Genomic DNA, 20639 nt, shown 5'->3' with positions numbered 1-20639 from the left:
GATGGCGACTACGTCTGATTCCTCACTCCGCCCCGTGTGCCCAAAAAGTGATGTGATGGAATCCGTTTGGTCGGTTGAGGAAGAAGATCGAGACGGGAGATAAAGGTGGTGGGGCGAGTCCGAAGTGACGAGGCCGGGTATTGATGCGTCGAGCCGGAAGTGCGCTGCAGAGCCAAGACTCCAAAAGGGCCAAGAAAGAGGGAAAGGAATCGATGATTTTGTCCTGGCAAAAGGTGGGGGAAGAGGATGATAATCCCCCAGGAGGGCCGTTTTTGAGTTTGCGCATCTACCCCGTAGTTAACCAGCGGTTCGAAGTTTGGCCCCAACGTGGTGCGAGGAAAGACCACCTCGTAGTTGGTCAAGTGGAGGAGGAAGGAAGGAAGGAAGCAAGGAAGGCGCCACCAAGGTCCAGTAGACGAGAGAGACGAGTAATGCTGATAGTAATAAGGGACAAGTTACGGCTAGTGGTCGCCCCTCCCCCGCCCCTGGTTCGAGAAAATAGGGAAATCACCGGGAGGAGGGGGGTTTGTTGTAAAGAGGGGGGAGGGGTGTCAACAATGAGCATCATTCGCCCGCAGAGCAAGCAAGGAAGTCAAAGAAGGCAACGGGTTCCACAAGCTTGATGTCGGCTTGGGCTTGGTTGATGATCCTTGCAGATACTACTTCCCAATCAACAGAGAGTCTGAGCAAGTTGACTTTGGCGTCCACGGGTGTTTTGGGTGGCCGAGGCTGCTGGAACAAATCGCTGGTTCGAATAAGCGGCAGAGGTGGGAGGAGGGGTGGGGGGGTGGGGGGTGTGGTTATTGAAGGCCGGGCTTGCTGATGCAGCGGTTTACCTCGCAGAAGTGGCACGTAGACGTGGAGAGAGACGTCTGATAGGCACAGACAGAGAGTCACTCACTCGAGCGAGGCTGACTTGCCCAACACGGACAGGGGAGAAAGAATGTTTCAGAGTCCAGACCCCAGAGCGTGGGATTGCATGGCATGATGCGGTCCAAGTGTTGGCGGATGGCGACCCAGGGCAAGCAAACGAGGCAAACTCGCCGCTGGCCCTTGTCGTCGGTGTTGTCGTCGGTCTCGGCCACGGAGACTACAGTAATAAGAGGTAAACGGTACCCAGGTATTGACCCAACCTACCAGACCTCCTGGCACCGAAGGCACCAGACTGTAGTGGAGGCAGGCAGGGGTGTAGCAGGGGACATGCGTTGGGAAATCCTATTGACTGTACCGAGTACCAGCATGTGCCAGACCCAACCTACAGGTACCTTACCCAAGCCAGCATGTGCCGTGCATTGCAGACTTGGCCCGAGCGGTCCTAGCGGCTAGCCCGTAGGCTGCACGGTGCATGTGGAGTCCTAGACGATAAAAGGGATCCCGCCAGTTGACAAGATTAAATCTTATTTCCTGCATCAATCTGCTCTGCTTGTGCTGTTGCTGCTGGGACCTGTTGTTATCTGTCTTCGGACGGATCGGACGGAGAAGGCGACATTGAAAGCCCCAACGAGCATTCGCATGGGCACGGTGAGTACTTGCAGTGCGTCCCGCTTCGTCCTTTCTGGGTTGCAGCCGCCCAGCTCGATGACGGAAAGCCAGGACGATGATCAATGGCACGCAGGCGATAACCCAGATTTTATCCTGTGCTACAATCTGCATCATCACGGCATCACGTACGTCTCATGCCCTGGGACGGTGGTCACAGGCAAAACGCTAAAATCGATGCAAGCCTTCTTCAAACGCCGTTTGAGATGCCCGTCTTCCCCCCCACCCCCCCCCCCCCTTCTCACGGCGCACAGGATGCCTGCTGCTGTACAAGTGTACATACGCCAAATACAATCTACACACCGCCGTGGCTGCTGTGATTCGCTGTGGCTTGCTGGCTCGCCCACAAGTCGAGCGGAGTCGTTGAGTCGTATGTACGGAGTACGTCGTTTCAACGGGTCGTGAGTCGTGACCGCTGACGAGCATCGAAGCGCCCAGCCTTCTAGAACAATGCAAGGCCCGCTGCAGCTCGTCGCCCCCAACGCCAACGCCAACGCCTTAAACCTGGCGTCTCGTTAAACCCCCGCCCGGCAATTCTATCCCAAATTCCAGCCCAAGAAGCGGGCTGGAATCAACGGCAAACACGTCTCCATAGCTCCCGGGTTCCATCAATCTTGCATCGCTCGCCGGATCAACCACGGCGGCAGGGATACAGGACCTTACATGCCTCCAAGCCGCAGCCCGCAGCGGCCAGTGACGTCACGTGACGCCCGTCCTTGGGCGTCGATCCCGCGAGGCTGATCATCAGCTCTGACAGCTCGTTCGCCAGCTCCTGCAGCCTGCTTGCTTCTTTGCTTACGGCCCCTCGGAGTCAAATGTCGAAAAGCCCGAAGAGACTTAAACCAACAACACCCAGCACCAGCTAGCCGCCCGCCCTATTGCTGCCAAATACCCGCTTCATGCTGAGAGCTTATTATACGATCATTACGAAGCCTATCCAAGTACGCCACGTTCCCTTCGATCCGCTTCGCTCCTCCTCCTCCTCCTCCTCCTCCTCCTCCTGCCAAAAGTGCACGAGTGCGTCACGATCCTTTCCATCTGCTTCTCTCCTCCTCCTCCGACTACCAAAAGCGCACAAATGCGCCACGTTTACTTACTGCCCAGATTTGCCGCGCGTCTTTTCGGGCTCTGCGTGACACTACTTTCCCCCCACTGGACCGGCGATGGGGGGCGAAGGACTGGGCGATGGGGGGACACATGACTCATTTAGGCTTTCATGGACGGCTACAAGCCTTCGTCCCGATTGATGGATCAGCTCCGCGTGTCCACAGTCCCACTACGCCAATTGTTGCAGATCACGGACAGTGAAACTTCTCCATTCCTTCTAGTGCCTTTTGAAACATTCTCCCTGCGTTCCTTTTTCAATACCAGTGGAACCACCAAGTCGAATGCCAACGAAGGCCCTCAGTAATACGCTTTTTCTTAGGCCACGTCAGGAACAGCGGCGCGTCTTGAGTCAAGTGACCGGTTATTCAGCTGTCCTAGTTGTTTGTTTGTTCGAAACGGGGTATCCCTCCCCCCTCCCCCCTGGTGGGTGATCCTGCCGGAAACCGGCTGCAGCAGGCGTCCGCTTACAGCAACCGACAGCATCGGGCTCTTGCCTTATGCATAGTACAAGGGACCATGCTATGCACAGGAATTCAAATCTACCAATGCCTTCTAAGCCAGCCAGAGTGTTAAAGACGACCCGAAGCGAGCTACAAGGTCCAGCATGCATCTGCACTTCGTTGCCAACCAGGTCAGGTCGTGCGTGATTCATTGCCATGCAGCACCCCTGCGAAGAGAAAGCTCATTCTCTGCCTGAGCGGCCATAATCCCGACGTGTATACTACAAGATGTAATTACACGATGTGCTGGCCCGAGTCGGCCTTGTGTCAATCGCCTTTTCGCGTTTCCAAAGCGCTAGACCGATCCCCGATGCCCTGCCCCCCATGCCAGAGCGGGCATGCTATGCTTGTGCGCAGCACGCCTTCTTCACGTCTGGTCGTCTGGTTCAAGCCCTTGGATGGGGGATATGGCTAAGACGTCGACAAGAAAGATTATTGACCGTGGAATAAATCTGGCCACCGATGGCTGGCATGTGAGATTGGGGTCATTGGCACATCAGGACGGACAAATTTCCCGTGCTGAAATAACCCATCAACCCCCAGGTCTCATTGCCGTTGTCGTGAGTTACTTGGGGGGGGGGGGGGGGGGGGGGCTTCCTCCTCCCGCCTCCCGGCCAGATACCACCCCTTTGATGCGTCCGTCTTTGATATCTGCTCTAATTATGAAAAGTTTGGAACCCACAAGGGACATGGGTGGAAACTCGACAACACGACGTAGCTAGCTGTTACCACAACGAGTAAGTTTGCCGACGTCTCACCGTTGGAGTGGCCGTGGCAGCAACCAGAGCGTCGCATATATGAGATGGAATGGGACACTTATTACGTTGCACTGTAGACATTTGCTGCTGCCGAATGCATATTTAATGCCGAGTGTCGCCTCCAAAGCTCCGCAGATCTTGGTTTGGGTGGATTCCCCAATCGGTGAGCAAGCGTTACATTATCGGAAGTTCCCAGGTTGCCTGATAAGACGAGATGTGCCCCGTATTCACTGGCCAAATGACGCATCCATCAACGATGTGTAGCAATTAGTGAGGCTAGGGAAACGAATCGTGAAGCACTAGTCAGTGTTGAAATACACGCGCCGATTCTCTTTCCCTTTTCTGGAATAGAAAGTCTTCTTCTCGCTTGATGAAACGTATAGTTTCTCAACCATGTTGAATTCGTCGAGCAACTGCCTACTATGCATGTGAACCAGAACTGTAAATGTACAGCGAGGGAGAGCATTCCGGAACCATTCTCTCCACTTACTCATCCGTCCGGATGGTAGAGCCCTGATGTGGTACTACCACGCAGTAATGTCCTCGACCTCTGCTTCACCAAACGTACTAGACTTGGTCAACTTGTAAACACCAGATTCCTCCGGCGCTGCCGCCCCCTTGTTCATGATATCGGGTAGAACCTCCTTCAAAAACGCCAGAGTGTAGTTATTCACCTGCTCAAACTGCAAGAGGAAAGCGTCATGGCCCTCGGTGCTCTTAATCCGCTCCAAGCGCGCATTCTTGACGTGCTTCGCAATCTCCTCCTGCTCTGCAAATGTGAACAGACCGTCACTCTCGATACCCAGAACCAGCGTGGGCTGCTCAATCAAGGCCAAGGCATCAGCGACTGTGTCCGCCCGACCTCGTGATACATCATGTGTATCGAGTTTGCGGGTCATGGCAATGTAGCAATTGCTGTCGAACCGCTTCACAAACTTCGTGCCCTGGTATCGCAGGTATGATTGCGCTGAGAAGTAATTGGAAGTAGGGAGCGCGTCGCCGCCAGCGAGGCTGGTGCTGTTTCCTTCCTCCCCTCGAGGTCCATGAAACTGAGGGTCGAGAAAGTCGGCGCGCGGAGACGGTGCTGCCTCCTTGTCACTGGATCCGCTACAGCGACGTGAGATGCTCTTGCGCTTCACGTTGTGGCCGTCGTTGTGGATGTAGAAATGGGCTTCGGATGGAGTACTTGGCCGCAGTCGCTCTCGGATTGTCTGCACCTTGGAAGGATCGGGGGTGTTGCGGCCAAAGCGTGACTCAAAGGAATTCCGACTTCTGTAGGTCAGCAAAGCAGCCATTCGGGCAGCGCCCAGACCCGTAGCTGGCGGGTCATCGAATGGGTAATAGCCGTCGTCGTATTTGGGGTCGGCGTAGATGCTCTGTCGCTGGGCTTCACCCCAGCTGATGCCCCATGCGCTATGCCGACTGGACGTGGCAATGGGAACAATGCATCGTACGTATTCTTTGCCAAAATAGGCCCATTCAAGAACAAACATGCCTCCTAGTGACCCGCCAATGACGGCAGCTATCTGTCTCACCCCCAAGTCATCCAGGAGGAGTTTGTGGAGGCTGCGGCGGGTCAGCGTCTTGCTCACTTGACTGTATTTGGCGGCCACGGTACAGAGTGAGGTTTTGCGAGACCCTGTTGTCCAGAAACAACAAGACCCTCGCGAGTGTTGACTTGCGGGACGTGGGACACTTACTTGATATCGTCACGTATAGTTGTTAGGGGAAATTCGGGACCATAGCGACCCTTTGACTCATCGCCATCCTTGGCAGTGACAGGACTCGCGGTGCCATAAGGACTACCAAGACTGTTCATGCAGACAACGAAGAATCTTGACGTGTCAAAACCTCGCCCAGGACCGCCCAATAAAGGCCCCCACCAGTCACTCACATCAGCGCTGCCTGTGAGAGCGTGGCAGATGACCATGGCATTGTCACCGTGTTCATTCAATCTTCCCCTTGTTGTATAGGCGACGGGTACATTGGAAAGAGTGATGCCGGACTCAAGAGTGAACTGGGGAATAACGGCAATCTGCTGATCTGGTATCAAAGCAGCGAATGGATTCTCAGGTTGCGATTGCCTCTTTTCTTACGGGTATTCAGTAACTATACTATTTTGAGTAGTGGAATACGAAACGAAAATCGCAAAAAAAAAAAAAAAAAATGCAAGAAAAAAAAGGCGGGGAGGAGGAAGAGGAAGATATCGAAGGTACGGAGGGCGGGAAGTGGTTCATCCACAGTGAATATGGGAGATGTAATATGCGGTGGGCGAAAGACATTCTGATGTAATGATCAAGAGAAACTTGTAGATTAACTGACCGTATTGTGGTTTTAGGCTGCCCTCGGCGGCTGTGTCTTGGGCCATCATGTCTTCTCTTCTCTGCGCAGAGATTGGAATTGGGGCCCCGACAACGGAGGGTTGCGGCAAAGTTCAAGACGCTCTGGCTTGGTGATGAAGAAGGCGTCATACGACACTGTCGGTGCGAGGAAAATAAAAACTCGACAAATGGGCTATCAGCCACTACTCGGAGCGATGAAGAAACTTTCACGCAATCGAGAAAAAACCCCAATTTCGTAATGTTCAGAGTTCCAACTTCTCCTGGAACAAACGGACACGAGACTCCAGCTTACTTGACCAACCCGTCGTGCCCAATCATGTGTCAGCACTTGCGGGTGCCATCAGCCCACCCACGCCGAATCGTTGCCGGTCTGCTGGAAAAGCGGATGCCAAGTGCGCAAGCACGTGACCTTGATCGGTTTTGCACGTCACAAAAGTTTGCAGCTTCCTGGTGGAGTCTGATGAGTTGCAAGGCTGCACTTCGGCTTGGCGGCTGGCAAACGTGGACGTGGAGCTCTTGATATCAATCCTTTCCACTACGTCGTTGATGCACGCCTACCCAACCCAATCGCCTAGACCCTTTGAACAGTCCTGCTCACTCAGGACAAGGCAGCTGGCTTGCGAGGGCTGGCTGAAATCTGGAGCGGTTGTTTCCTTGTTCGCATCATCGAAGCTTACCCAAGCCCACCTAAATGTGCTCTTTTTGCCCTTTCCTTTCGCGACGATACCCATCTTGACATTAACCCTTGCAGTCACGCTAGCTCCTCTATTGATAGCCAAAACTCGCCTTCTACGTCCGTCTTGGAGGCTGAACTTGGATTTCCTCTCATCGCGAGTCGCCGATTTCTTCTTTCGACACATCACGACAATTGTTATTGCCCACTCTCCATATTCGCGTGGGACCCCTGGCGCAAATGATATAGATCCGGTACTTCTCGCGACGGACCATCAATATCCGCGTCATGCCTCTCAAGCGGAAGAGGCTAGACCGGCCCTCGGTTGATGGAGGCAGACCGTCACCTCAATGGTCAGGCGATGCAAACCTGTCACAATATGAGACAAACGATGGTGCGGGCCGTGGTCGAGGCCGAGGAGGTCATCTACCTCAGGGTTATCGCGGTGGTATTAGCCGCCGTGATTCATCACAAAATCATGGGCGCGGGGGAAGCAGTCAACACGACAATCAGCAAAATGATACTCAACAAAGTCATCCTAGAAACGCAGGTGCCACCCAACTCCAACCACCGTCACCGTCCCCGTCCAAACATACCTCTCCTTCGCCGTCTTCTACGAGAAACGCTCCATCTGCTTCCAACCAGACGCAAGTTCCAAAGACACCCAGCTCTCCCGCTTCTACAAAACCAGCGGCTGAGACTTTGAGGCAACCAACGACTCCGTTGCCCTCATATCAATACGAACTTCTTACGGACGACAAGATACAAACGTGGAAAGCGCGCGGACGAGATGAAATTGTCCAGCATGGCATTCAGGCTCGAGAAGACGTCGACATTACGGAGCTTTCCATGTTGTTCCAAGAGTTCATTCAAGCAGTATTGACAAACAGATTGGAGGCGCAGGATGCTGGGGCATGTGTCAAGGAGATTATGGGCGAGGAAACTTTGGATGCTGTTGAAGATGACTACGATTTCTCCCCTCATGCCCTCCTGCTTGACTCCTTGGCCATCATGATGGACATTGATTCAAGCATGTATCAACCGAAGCTTCGCGAATTCTTGATAGCGACCGAGGTCTCTCCCGCGCTGATGCGCCAGGTCTTGGACGCCCCGATCCTGCAACAGCTGGGCTTGATCAGGGACAATTTCGCCAGGCTCGGTGTTCGCCAAGCTACGAATCTGTTGTATCGCCAGGCAAACTATAACCTGCTCCGCGAAGAAACGGAAGGCTACTCCAAACTAATTACAGAGCTGTTCTCAATCAACAGCATAACCCCGCCACAGCCAGAGCTGGCTGAGCAGACCTTTGAAAGAATCAAAGGACTGATTGGTACTTTCGACTTGGACGTTGGGCGCGCGCTCGATGTGACACTTGATGTTGCCGCCGCTGTATTGATTAAGCATTACAAGTTTCTAGTCAAGTTTTTGAGAGTCAGTTCGTGGTGGCCGCGTTCGCACTTGAGATACGACTCCTTCTACTACGGTGGCCTGCCCCCATGGGCGAATCCTGGCTACATGCATTGGACCACGACAGAGGAAGATGAGGCCCACATAGCCGAACACAAACGGAAAAGGGACATTGAATTTTGGGACAGAGCTAGGGAGGTACACCTTGCTGCCTTTTTCGAACTGGGCGGTAGGCAAATCGGTGGCTCCGACCGGCAACAGGTCAAATCTACTAATGGTCAGCAGGATAAAGAGGATACTGATTTCGAACAGCAGTGGGTGGAGGAAACCCAAACCTTGCCTCCTCCAGGCAACCGTGTTGCCGCACAGCTTCTCGGCTTTAAGCTATTGTTCTACAATTCTGATCTGCGCGACGAAACTGACGTTTTGCCTGCAAACCTGCTCTACCTCGCGGCTCTGCTGATTAAGATTGGATTCCTTTCTCTTACTGATTTGTACCCCCACTTGTCACCACCCGATGGTGGTATGGAACGAGTTCGCGAGGAGGAAGCAGAAAAGTTGGAAATCCAGGAACGCGCGGCTCGAGGCGGTGGTCAAATGAACGCACTCTTAATGGCTGGAGTTCTTCCGCAAGGAGACGAAGATATCCCGAATGCAGCAAGCGCTCCAAGATGGGACTTCGTGAAGAAGATCGAGTTGGAACAAAAGCAGACGATGAAAGATGAAGCCGACGACAAAAACAAGCTCCCAGAACCACTAGAACAGAAAGTCTCTTTACTGATCCAACTACTCACCATCGGCGCGATACCGGAGTCGCTGTTCATACTTGGTCGGTTTCCCTGGATACCAGAAGTCTTCCCAGACGTTCTCCAGAGAATACATCGCATCCTTCACGTCTGCCTGGAGAAAGTGTACAGCGACACAAAACCGAAAGCAAACACGTCCACGGAGTGTCCTATTAAGCAGCTCCCTGACATAGATCAGTCAGGCATGCCCAAAGGCAGCGTGCGGCTTCACAGACCAATGGCGAAAAAACAGTGGCGCTGGCCATATCCGGAGATTTTCGACGTCAACGAAAATCAAAACTACCGTTTTTATTGGGACGAGTGGACTGACAATATACCGGTTTGCCAATCGGTGGATGACGTGTTTACGCTATGCAACACCTTCCTCAACCTGTCCGGAGTGAATATTGGCAAAGACGAAGCCTTGCTATCTAAATTGGCCAGCATCGGAGCGAAGAGTCTAGCGGTTGATTCTTCAGATGCAAACCTAACACGATGGCATGACCTCTTGCGCAGGCTACTGCTACCTGCACTCAGTCACACCAAGGCGAATGCATCTGTCGTCAACGCCATTTGGGACCTGTTGAAAAGATATCCCCTGACTACAAGATACTCGATGTATGCAGAGTGGTTTGAGGGCCAGATTTCCCGGCTGCCTGCTATGAAGGCGGCTTTTGCACGAGCCATCTCGGATACGCGAGGCACAATGAAGCGCGTTTCCTTGACGAATCTCGGTGAAATGGCCAAGCAGCTTGCCAAAACAAGCTATTCGTCTCCTGGCATTGTATTCCGGGTCGCCTTTGAGCAGTTGGAGTCTTACCCCAACTTGATTGAAGCCTTTGTTGAGTGTGCCAAGTACTTTACCGACCTTTCCTATGATGTACTCGTCTGGTCATTACTCAACTCTCTGGGAAAGTCGCGCAGCCGTACACAGGCCGAGCATGCTCTTACAACGAGCAAGTGGTTGCAAGCTCTTTCCCGCTTCTCGGGCAAAATTTTCCGTCGATATCAGCTCCTGAGCCCAACCCCAGTTTTACAATATGTCGATGATCAGCTATTCCGCGGCAATTCTACAGATCTCATCATCCTCAAAGAATTCATTTCTACCATGGGCGGTATTGTGGACGCTGCGGATTTTACTGATTATCAGATCTTGTCAATGGCTGGCGGCGCTTGGCTGAGACGATATACTTTGATCCGGGCACAGGATCGACGAATCGAGAACGCTAAGAGTTCCAAGCGTCTCATCCAAGCCTTGGTAGATTCCAAGCTGGCAGCTCGGCTACTTATCAACTTGGCGCAATACCGACAGGTCGCAATATTCCAAATTCCAGAGGAGGAGGCCCATATTAAGTATCTCTCTGCGGTTGTGGATGACTCACATCAGATTTTGATCCAGTACCTTGATTTTCTTTGGAGTAACTTGGAACCTGGTGTTTTTGACGCTATTGTTCCGTCTGTTTCCGAGCTGATCCAATCGTTTGGCCTGGATCCCAGCTTGGCATTCCTCATTGGTAGGACGAGCCTTGCCCATCGCATCTTCCCGTGGAAGGAAGGGAAAACCAAGAGGAAAGAACTTGCTTCAAGGTCCACAACTGACACTGAGGGTGATCTGAACATGTCGGAGGCCAAGGCTCAGAGAGAAGAACTTCTGGAATCGAAAACACAAGAAAAGGCTGGCGACAGTGATGAACCGGTAAGTGACTCGGAGCAACTTGGATTTGACACGGAAAGAACAGTGTTCTGACGTCTGTGCAGAAATCGAATGACGTTTCACTCACTCGGACGACAAATAACATTCTTGAACCTATCATTGACGCCGTCCGAGCAACTGTACGACCGGAAGTGTGGCAAAAGGTAACTCCCGAGTCGTACGTCACTTTCTGGGCATTGCAGCTCGGCGACCTGTGTTTCCCCGAAGAGGTTTACGTGCGAGAACGTCAACGCATCATGAGCGAGTGGCAATCGCTCTCCAGCGACAGGTCTGATATGAGTCGGAAAGCGGTTGACCTCCGAAACGAAAAACGAAAAGAGCTTATGGACCTGCAAGGTTACCTGCTCGATGAATTGAGCGAGCATGGACTGCGCAAAGCGAAATGGAAGTACTTTTTGACGAGGCAGTTCCAGAATTCTTTCCCAGAACCGTCTGCCAAGCCAGAAAGTGTGGCTGACATCTTGCTGGAGCAATGCTTCCTGCCCCGTGTCCTCTTGTCTCCTGCTGATGCAGAGTTCACATTCCGTTACATCAAGGCTCTGCATGAGTGGAATGCGCCAGTCTTTAGGCTCATGCCGTTTTATGACCGGCTTTTCAACGCAAACCGGCTTCGGTCACTGATTTTCACTTGTACCGTGCGAGAAGCAGAGCACTTCGGCCGCTTCTTGAAGCTAATATTGGAAGATCTGTCTAGATGGCACAAAAACGACCTGCTGACCGTTGACATGGATGGTAAAAATGCAAAGGACGGAGATAAGATGGGCGCCTACGATAAGGAAGGCAAAGGAACCGCCGACCATCCGCATTTTGGTTTTGCTCTTACCGTCAACGACGAGGGCAAGCCGGAAACGTTTGTGGAACATGCGCAATTCAGGGATCTCTTGTTTAGGTGGCATAAGAATTTGAACATGGCACTTAAAAACTGCCTGGGCGGCTCTGAATGGATGCACATACGAAATGGCATCACGGTTCTCAAAACGGTGCTTGACTACTTCCCCGCCGTGGATTTCATGGCGACTCAATTCACAGCTCAGCTCCAAAATATCACGAGACGGGAAGCCGTGACCAAAGCCTCGGCTGATGATGAGGAGGGTGGTCGTGTCGATCTGTCGGTTGCAGCTCAGGGTGCAATGTCCGAACTGCAGCGTCGAAAGTCCAAATGGGTCATGGTACAAGCTTTCCGTCAGAATGCCGTTCGTTGAGCCTTGACTCTTGACCGTGACTAGATTCTGTTGACTGACTTGCAAACAGGCTATCGGATCTCGGCAGGAACCTAGTGTAGCGATGGGCTTCGACTTGCGACCAAATGCCCCTGATTTTAAACCTCAGGGTGACAGGTATGAACCGGCTACGATCTCTTTGAGCTGCAATACGCTAATGCTAATGTCTGAATGCAGGGCATCCAACGGGAAGACTAGCACGGCGGAAGAAGAAGACGGAGAGGTTCAAGACAGAGAAGCTGCTAAAGAGACCAACGCCAGCGGCACAACCAAGGAAACAGTGCTTGTCAAGCTGACCGCCCCTGCGCTTGACCCTGCCAAGCACGCTGTGACACCCGAACAGTCTCGACCCTCCACTCCTTTGCCCGTCGTCGCTAAGAATGAGCGTATTGGCCATAGGTTGCCGGAGCGCCCATCGCACAATCTTCCTAGTCGTCCTGACGTGCCCATACCCGGTCATTTCACACAGGACCGTTTCAACCAACCTCGTGGAGACCATAATCTACGCAGAGATGCTAGGGAGTCTCGCGGTCCTCGAGATTCAAGAGAGGCTTGGGAAGCCAGAGATGGCCGTGACTTGAAAGAACACAGAGATTTCCGTCTGTCCGACTCGGAGCGTTCTAATCGTGGGCGTGATGCTGGCGACCGGCGCTCAGCAGACTCCAAGGACGAAGGTAGTCTCATGGAACAGCCGACATGGCCAACGCCACAGGATCGTGAAAGACAGTACCGCGAACCACGGGTGGGCAGGGCATACGATCGTCCCAAGGAAGCCTCTACGCCTGCTTACGAGGCTTCTCCGCTATCCTCGTCAAACGAGCCGGCAATGAATCCAGAAAGAGCAGCCCTCTTCGCCCAGGACACGGTAGAAAGACAATCCAGAGGAGGTGAGCCTGAACGTCAGCCAAGGGGCCGTCGACAGGCTGGCGGCGCGATCATGGACTCGATTAATCCCGAGCGAGCGGGCCTGCTTGGCGACCGGGAGGAGAATACAACTCGCTTGGGTAGGGATGACGGCGGCCGCGAGCGTGGCCATAGGGGCCAGTCTCCACGACGCGGGAGTCGACACGGCAATGAACAGACCTCTTCCTCGGCAGTTTTCGACGACCGGAAAGGACGGAATATGGCTCAAGACCCCCGTCACAGCGGCCGTGACCCTCGAGACCATTCCCCTCTGTCAGGTGGCTTTAGGAGTGAGCGGCCAGTGGACAGCAGGGAGAGTGAGCGTCCTCAAGGAGGAATGCCGCGCGAGCTGTCCGGATTCCACCGGACCGGGGGACGACAGGTTGATTTTGATGATCGTCCGCCCCCCTACCAAGACCAGAATTACGGACGGCTCAACCCTGTGCCGAATCAAAATCTCGATATACCTTCTGGTCCGCGAGGAAGAGGGCGGGGGGTGAGTCGTGGAGGAGGGGGTGGACATGGACAGCCCTCCTTACCCGGGCGACCAGATCATCGCTTTGGTGGTGCACCAGAATCTCCGACAGAGCCATCCCCAGAATGGTCTGGTCCCCCAATGGGCCCATCATCGTCTGGACGCGGCCGACGAGGTTATGAGCATGGCAGTGGCCCGCAAGCGACGCCATCCGCTACCCCGGCAAGCCTATTATCGGTGGGGCGAAATAGGAACTTGGGCCCCATCAGCGATGCGTCTTCCGGGCATGCCATGAATTCAGTACCAGCATCTGGAGTTCACCCCGATCGCTTAGCTCAGCTGTCTGGGCCTCCTCCCTCTGGACTGTCTCACAGTATTCAACGTCATCATGGCCAAGGCGTGAACAGCCCAGATCGACAAAGTCACAACTCTCGAAGCGCACCCGGCCCCGGCCCCGGCCCCGGCCCCGGCCCCGACCCCGAAATGGACACGCAGACTGGCCCAACACCGATCGATCGCCCAGGACGGGGTGGCGGTAGACGGCAGCTTGCGGGTATAAACAACACTCTTCAACAAGCGCAGGCCCATATGCCAGAGCTGAATCGTGCTCTTGCACCTCGCAACAACCAGCCACGGCAGATGCTGGCCAATTCGGATGTTCAAGTTCTTGCAGGCGGGTCGCCAACGCCGACGCCGGGGCAAGAGCGCAATGATACCGTATGGAGCTTCTCCAACGGCGGCGAGAACCAAATGAGACGTGACGCTGATCGACCGCGTGTGGAGCATGAGGGACGATTGGACAGATCTAACCGCCCGTCTCGCCGAAGCAGTGGAGATCGTGAGCGCGACAGCAAGGACCACGGTGAAAGTCGCGACAGACGCTTCATAGGTGGGCCTGAGGCTACTGCAGGAAGGGAGGAGCGTGATTTAACACGCCGACAGCCTCGTGACACCACCGCCGGACATGTCTCGCAAAGCGGTGGACGAGATGCGATGGGAGTCAGAGATAACCGACACCGCAATGAAGGGCAGAACCATGGTGGAAGCTGGGGGAACGCTGGTACGGGTGTTCGCGGGGGACCTCGGGATGGCAACAGCCTGCCTATTGATAGGAGAGATTATCGAGAAGACCGAGGCCGCAAGAGGCGAAGCGAGGAAGGCGTTGGAAACTTGGCCAGCGACCGCGATAAGCGACTCCGACGATGAAGGGAGAGACGGTGCAGAGCGAAAAAAAAAAAAATAAATAAAAAAAAGAGGTCGAAAATGCGAACCGAAGGGCTGACAAGTTCTGAGATGAGAACGATTACTTCTGAAGATTTGCCGGTCGAGTCAGGCCGGCCTGTTGACAACAAAAGAAGGCTAGAGAAGAATGAGAGAGGCGCCTTCCGAAGCATCAAGCGACGTTTGTACGAGAAGCAGAGACCACGGATGGAAGATGAAGAAATAAAGAAGGCGGCAGAGACAGCAAGCAGTAGAGGAGCAGAATGAGTCTTGGGCCCCGAGGGCCAAATTTTCAGGCGTTTATCTGGTCGACCCGTCTCATACTATTATGTTACTATATTCTTCTGCGATCTTACTGCTACAAAATCAACCACATTACCTTTATGGTTCTTGCTCATCAACTTGTCGCTCGTCTTAAAGCATTATTTCCTGCGTTGGGATCAATAACGCGGGTGGCCACTACAGCATCGGACTTGTCCGATTTGCCGTTGTGGTGGGTGACTTCTTTACTAGTGTACAGTACGCAAACTTGAGTCAAAGGAAGATGTCTTTTATGTAACCATGCACGGGAAGGAGGGTAAGCGATGTATCTGGTTCTATGTACAGTTTTCATGACGGCAAATACTTGAATAAAGGGCGAAGAAGGATGGCGTTGGCTTGAAATGTCCGCTGGTTGAGAGGCGGCGCGCATTGTACGTGTAGCATACCTATACCTTGTTGTCATCGGAATGACGAGGGTCTGAACGACCGGGAACAGATTTGGCCGCTGCGTGCCGGGTGAGACTCTGAGTGTACCCCTCGAGCAAGTTCGGCGCGGGTTTAATTGGCGCTGCAGCGGCGCCAGGAGGAGTGCTGGGCAGAAGTCAACTTTGTTTGGGGGGAGGGGGGGGGGGGGGGGGGGGATGCAGACCAGACTGGTTACGAGGTCACTGGGGGGGCAGATAGATGCGTTCGTGATGTCAGGCCCCAGCGCTTGATTGATGCATGCAGGTGCATGAACGTGCTGAGGGTGTTGCCGGCCGCCTCGTGGTTTTTGCCTGCGCTCCGTTGTGACAGGTCTGGTCGAGTCCTGCCGATGATGATCCCTACTGCTCGCGGAGGGGGGCATACGCGGCAACAAAACGCCAAAGTTATTGGGGCGCGCGGAGTGAAGCCCGTGTGTGCAAGGTACCTCGGCGCGCACGCGGGTAGCGCGATGCTTGCTGCGAGTTGAAGGTTGAGCAGACGGATCATCCGGCTCGTCTTGTTGCGCATTCTTGGCGGCGATTGGCAAGGCTTCTTTCTCCCGGGAAACCCGCAACTTCTGGTCGTCATGGCGCAGCATCCGAGGCACCGCCGCAGTTGGTTGGAGACGGGGGGTTGCATTGCATGGTGGTTGACGGTTGACGGTTGACGATGGCTGCTAGAGGCTGGCCAGCCATGATGCCCTCGATCCCTAGGCACGTCGCGACCCATTGTGTCTCGTCTCTGCCAAGACGATTACGGGAGCGTCTCGAGCCGTAGCCACTTCCGCGAATGCGATCAGCGACAAACTTTTTGGCAGCCGGGCCTTTCTTTTGCATGTTGCAGTTAACGCTTTGTTGGAGAATAGAATGGCAGGTTGCTTGGCATAAACTCTCCGGCTCCCGCGGGACTTGCACCGAGTCGCCCCGTCTCGGTCGGCTTGAAGGTGGGGGGTTAGCTTAGCAGACCAGACGAGGCCAGCCGACCCGATAACTGTCGAAGGCGACGCGCGTAAAGAGAGACAGGAGTTGTTCCGTGTTGATTGTGGGTTCAAAGGATGGGATGCGGTGACGTGCGACTTTCTATGAATACAGCGCTTCTGGGTTCTGGCTGCGTGATGCCAAGGCCGAGGGCAGCTGTCATTCAACTGGCAGCCATTTGTCAACCCTTGAACCTTGCCGACTTGTAGCTATAGGCTGGCCGAGGGTGGCCAATCATGTCGGCCCGTCTACGTGGTGGCGGGCCACTTGCTTGTACATTAGGTACCTAAGGTACGAAGTAGTGAGCGGGCCGATAGTTCCTGCGGTGGTACAAGACAACAGACGGGTAGGTAGGTACCTACCTACCTAAGGTAGGAACTTTAAGAAGGTACATTAGGTACCTAGGTACCTGTCACACAGATTCCAGAATCTGGACTTGAGACTTTGACGCTTCCAACGCAGGTGTCAGCTAAAACATGTTGTGGCTTGCAGATAACATTACAGACAGATGTCTATCACGAGGCCCGATGTGGCCTTTGACGCAAGCTTCCTCCATTACCCCCTCCTAGCCAGGAGCAAGAAATCCAGCAACTCGCCAAGAGATGAGCCACACGGGGTCCAGACTCCGCACAAGCAATCAGATCAGGTACACCCCCGTCGGGGCACTTGCTTGGCACGCATCTGCCCATCAGGATTCCGCACTCAGATCCCCATGGTTCTCTTGGATCAATCAATGTCTTGGATCAACGCCAAGGCTCGTCGCAACCCACACCACTACAAGCGAGTACGCACTGCACGCCCGCCACGGAGCACCTCGACCACCTCGATATCCAACAATAAACTACTGGGCACGCCATGCTGTCAAGGACCAAGGAAGGGGCTAGTGAGCCCGCAAGTTTATAAAAGGCACGACGACGCAACATGCGGCTAGTTTTGTCTGCCTCGTTCTTCTACTACCTGTCACATATTCCTGGTCGGAGCCCCCGTTGAGCGTTGTTCACGAGCCCACGCACGACGCCGCCTTACCGCCTTGCCTTGCGCGCCACAGATATAACCTCCCGGACGACACGCCATGCTTTGCAACGTCTGCTGCGAGGGTTTGCAGGGAATATGGGACCCTTTGAAAACCAAGCGCGTGTGCCTCGTTAGAGAATTCATTGACCTGGACGTGCCAGATGACGAGGAAAACGACAAGTTCGTCATTCGAGTAGACACGTACAAGACTGTCGAGCCATACGATCCTGACCTACGTCTGCCGCAAAACTTCATTTTCGGCCATCATCTCACTGAGGAGTCGTTCAACCAGTCCGTCCGGGATGGCTGCGTCATGTGCCATTCCTTCGCAGCTTGGAGGGGCATGCCGAAACCTGAGCCCGACCCCAAGATTACTGCTCTGGGCTATTACTCCCTATTCAGTGTCGAATTCCAAGCCTATCCAACCATGTTTCTATACGTCAACGATAGTCGAGGAGGCTTTGATTTGACTCCCTTGGCAGGTAATTACAACCCATCCAGGACGGCGAACCTCCCCCTCTTTGAATGCATTGACTGAGAGTTGCCCGCTGCAGCTGCCAATAAAAACATAAACACATGCATCAGTCCATCTACCGGGGACGAAGCTACTTGGTCAATTATCAGAGGGTGGTTGGACACCTGTCTCCAAACACACGACGACTGCTGTAACAACAAAACAGCTTCACTCTCCTCCCCATTCTCCCCAAAGAGGCTCCTCAAGCTGGAGGATGCGGGTAGGGCGGAACCGGTCTTCCGGCTTGTCGGTACCGCCGAGATCGAACCGGGCACTCGCTACGTGACCCTCAGCCACTGCTGCGACAGTAAAGAGGGTGACGCAAGCCACGACGCGGAGGATTACGTCTACGTGGATACCCATGACGTCCCTCGACTCACGGAATCAACCTTGACGCAGCTGTCTAATCCAAATCCTTTGGCATTACTGCCGCTGACCTTTCGGGATGCCTTCTCCGTAGTCAAGCGGTTAGGTCTTGCTCACCTTTGGGTCGATTGTCTCTGCGTTTTGCAAGACGACCCAAATGACAGGCTTGCTGATGGAAATCAAACCCACAATGTTTTTCGAAATTCGTTTCTCAGCATTGCCGCTTCGGGTGCTACCTCGCCGTCTTCAGGCCTTTTCTTCAACCGAGACCCTGCCCTCGTGGCGCCGACCGTCTTCAACTTCCCTATAGATGGTGGCGGGACTGTGGTGCCACATATGTCATCGCTTGAGGTGCCGCGCGGATGGAGTCTTGCCTTTAATAGGGATCCGCTGACCAGTAGCACTCACGCGGTACCGGAGCGTCTTTTGGCACCCCGTGTGGTCCACTTTGGCAGCCGAATGGTGTTTTGGGAGTGCCATGGAGCGTCTTGTGCCGAGATACACCCGCTCGGTGTCAATGAAGCGGCCAGGATCCTGTCCAGCGCGTGGTCAGACTCTGGGGAGACGGATGAAGGAACCGAGAGTGAAGGAGAAAGCCGGGGGCAAAGCACAGGGGAGAGCGAAGTCCCCAGCGAGCAGGCTAGTGAAGCGGAAGGTGAGGCCGAGGGAAGCTCTCCCGCTAAGAACAACGAGACGGGCGCATGCCGGCAGGACAGGCCATGGAAGACACTGCTTGGTGCTTCCGGCCGACCAATGAAGAAGGACCCGGTATCTCAGCTGTTTTCAGAGTGGACGACTATTGTCGCAACCTTTGCCCACTGCACACCGACTACACCAAAAGACAGGCTTGTTGGACTGCGCAGTGTTGCCAGGGAGATGAAGCAATTGCTTCGGGACAAGGGCTGCACGGAAACGGACTATCTTGCTGGGATGTGGAAAGCCGCGTTGCCCTGCGGACTGCTATGGAATGTCAGAGTGCCTGAGAGACGACCAGCAGAGTATCGTGCGCCATCATGGAGCTGGGCTGCTGTAGACGGAAACCTGAACTTGCTGAACCAGGTGCCAGCGGATTCCGCGCGTGGCGAGAGGCTCCTCTGCGAGCTGGTGAGCAGCGCGATAAGCTTATCCACTTGTGATGAGTTTGGGGAGGTGATGGGGGGCAGCATAGTGTTGAAGGGAAAGCTCGTCCGGGGAGAGCTTCATCGCCCCATGCCGGCTCAGACACCTGCGAACAACGTATTGATACGGGGTTTTGTCGACCTGGACAAGAATACGGTTGTGGCCGAGCCAGTGCTCCAGGCAAAGTCTGGGTGCAATTTCCAATGGCGTATTGCGTGCGACACGATTGAGGATGCGAAAGGCGGCGACCAAGTTTTTTGTCTCCCCGTCGAAGCAACATCATGGAGCCCGGTTGGATGGCATGTTTCCGGGCTGGCACTTGACCGACGTGCAGATGGCTGCTATGTCCGCCGCGGCACATGGCACGTCCTCGTGGACACGAGGGAGGAGGCCTTGGATATGTTTAAGGATGTGCCAACGAAGGAGGTGACGGTGGTTTGACGTGTGGCGATGAGCTACTACTACCTATGTAGACTCAAACGGTTCTACATTGAACGGACGGGCGCCAACTATTTCTGGTTTCTTTTTTTTTTTTTAATTTTCCTTTTTCCTTCTTTCATTCATTCATTCATTCATTCAGTCGTGGATTAGTTGGTTTACAGTCCGGATATTGATAATATACGCATGGAATCGTATCATGCTGACCTGGGGCGGAGCGCTTGCAAAAGCCAACAGTACCGGACACTGACAAAACAGGCATCGTGCTTACTACAAACCGTCGGCTCGTCGGGGGGGGCTTGTCCAGTCGTGACGGAACTCGTAAATCGGATAGCAAGGCGGGTGAAGTACGGAGTGGTCGGCTGCTGACATGCTGACTGCGGTCTCACAGGCATGCTCTGGGGTCTGCATCAAGAAGTGCCGGCATGGGCAAAAGTCCCAGTGCTGACCAATAACAACAAGTGCCAAGTGCCAGGTGTCAAGTGCCTTTGTTCCTTTGGCGGGATGCGGCGACGCAGGGCCCGCGATCCGGGGGGCGTAGTACTCCGTACATGGGCCAGCCTGCAGTGAGACGAGATGGCAGCAGGATGGGACGGAAAAGGAGCGGCCGTGTCGATCAAAATGGGCCTGCCGGTCCAACGTTCGGCGAGAGGCGGCCTCGGGCCAGGATGCGGTTGGATGGGTACGCTTTGCTGCCATCCGCCATGACGGGGCAAAGCTACCGGAAGGGATGTAAGCGAGGTTGGGAGCAAGACAGCAAGACGGGCATGCATTGACTGGTGAGATGACGACGGAGACTTGATATTTTTTTTTTTATTTTTCTTTTTGCGCTGACGACGGC

The 20639-nt window shown here is 54.2% G+C and overlaps 4 protein-coding genes across 4 annotated transcripts; 2 read left to right on the top strand and 2 right to left on the bottom strand.

The window, feature by feature from the left end:
* Positions 1-4428: 4428 nt before the first annotated feature.
* On the bottom strand, positions 4429-6275 carry UV8b_04998 (uncharacterized protein; the record flags this gene model as incomplete). The annotated part of the gene is made up of 3 exons (XM_043142496.1): positions 4429-5470; positions 5605-5995; positions 6227-6275. 3 exons carry the CDS (start codon positions 6273-6275, stop codon positions 4429-4431), a joined length of 1482 nt encoding a protein of 493 aa, XP_042998430.1.
* Positions 6276-7310: 1035 nt separating this feature from the next.
* On the top strand, positions 7311-14629 carry UV8b_04997 (uncharacterized protein; the record flags this gene model as incomplete). Its single annotated transcript, XM_043142495.1, has 7 exons — positions 7311-7469; positions 7565-10807; positions 10870-12018; positions 12077-12162; positions 12223-12932; positions 13054-13444; positions 13675-14629. 7 exons carry the CDS (start codon positions 7311-7313, stop codon positions 14627-14629), a joined length of 6693 nt encoding a protein of 2230 aa, XP_042998429.1.
* A 1325-nt stretch (positions 14630-15954) lies between these two features.
* On the bottom strand, positions 15955-16206 carry UV8b_04996 (uncharacterized protein; the record flags this gene model as incomplete). The annotated part of the gene is made up of 1 exon (XM_043142494.1): positions 15955-16206. The coding sequence occupies one exon, from the start codon at positions 16204-16206 to the stop codon at positions 15955-15957; it is 252 nt and encodes an 83-aa protein (XP_042998428.1).
* A 1213-nt stretch (positions 16207-17419) lies between these two features.
* On the top strand, positions 17420-19801 carry UV8b_04995 (uncharacterized protein; the record flags this gene model as incomplete). Its single annotated transcript, XM_043142493.1, has 2 exons — positions 17420-17843; positions 17916-19801. The coding sequence occupies 2 exons, from the start codon at positions 17420-17422 to the stop codon at positions 19799-19801; spliced, it is 2310 nt and encodes a 769-aa protein (XP_042998427.1).
* Between the last annotated feature and the right edge of the window lie 838 nt (positions 19802-20639).

The sequence above is a fragment of the Ustilaginoidea virens genome, chromosome 4 (assembly GCF_000687475.1).
Source record: "Ustilaginoidea virens chromosome 4, complete sequence".
In the NCBI taxonomy this organism is placed as follows: domain Eukaryota; kingdom Fungi; phylum Ascomycota; class Sordariomycetes; order Hypocreales; family Clavicipitaceae; genus Ustilaginoidea; species Ustilaginoidea virens.
The sequence above is the reverse complement of the archived record's forward strand: the minus strand, read 5'-3'. Positions and strand labels throughout refer to the sequence as shown.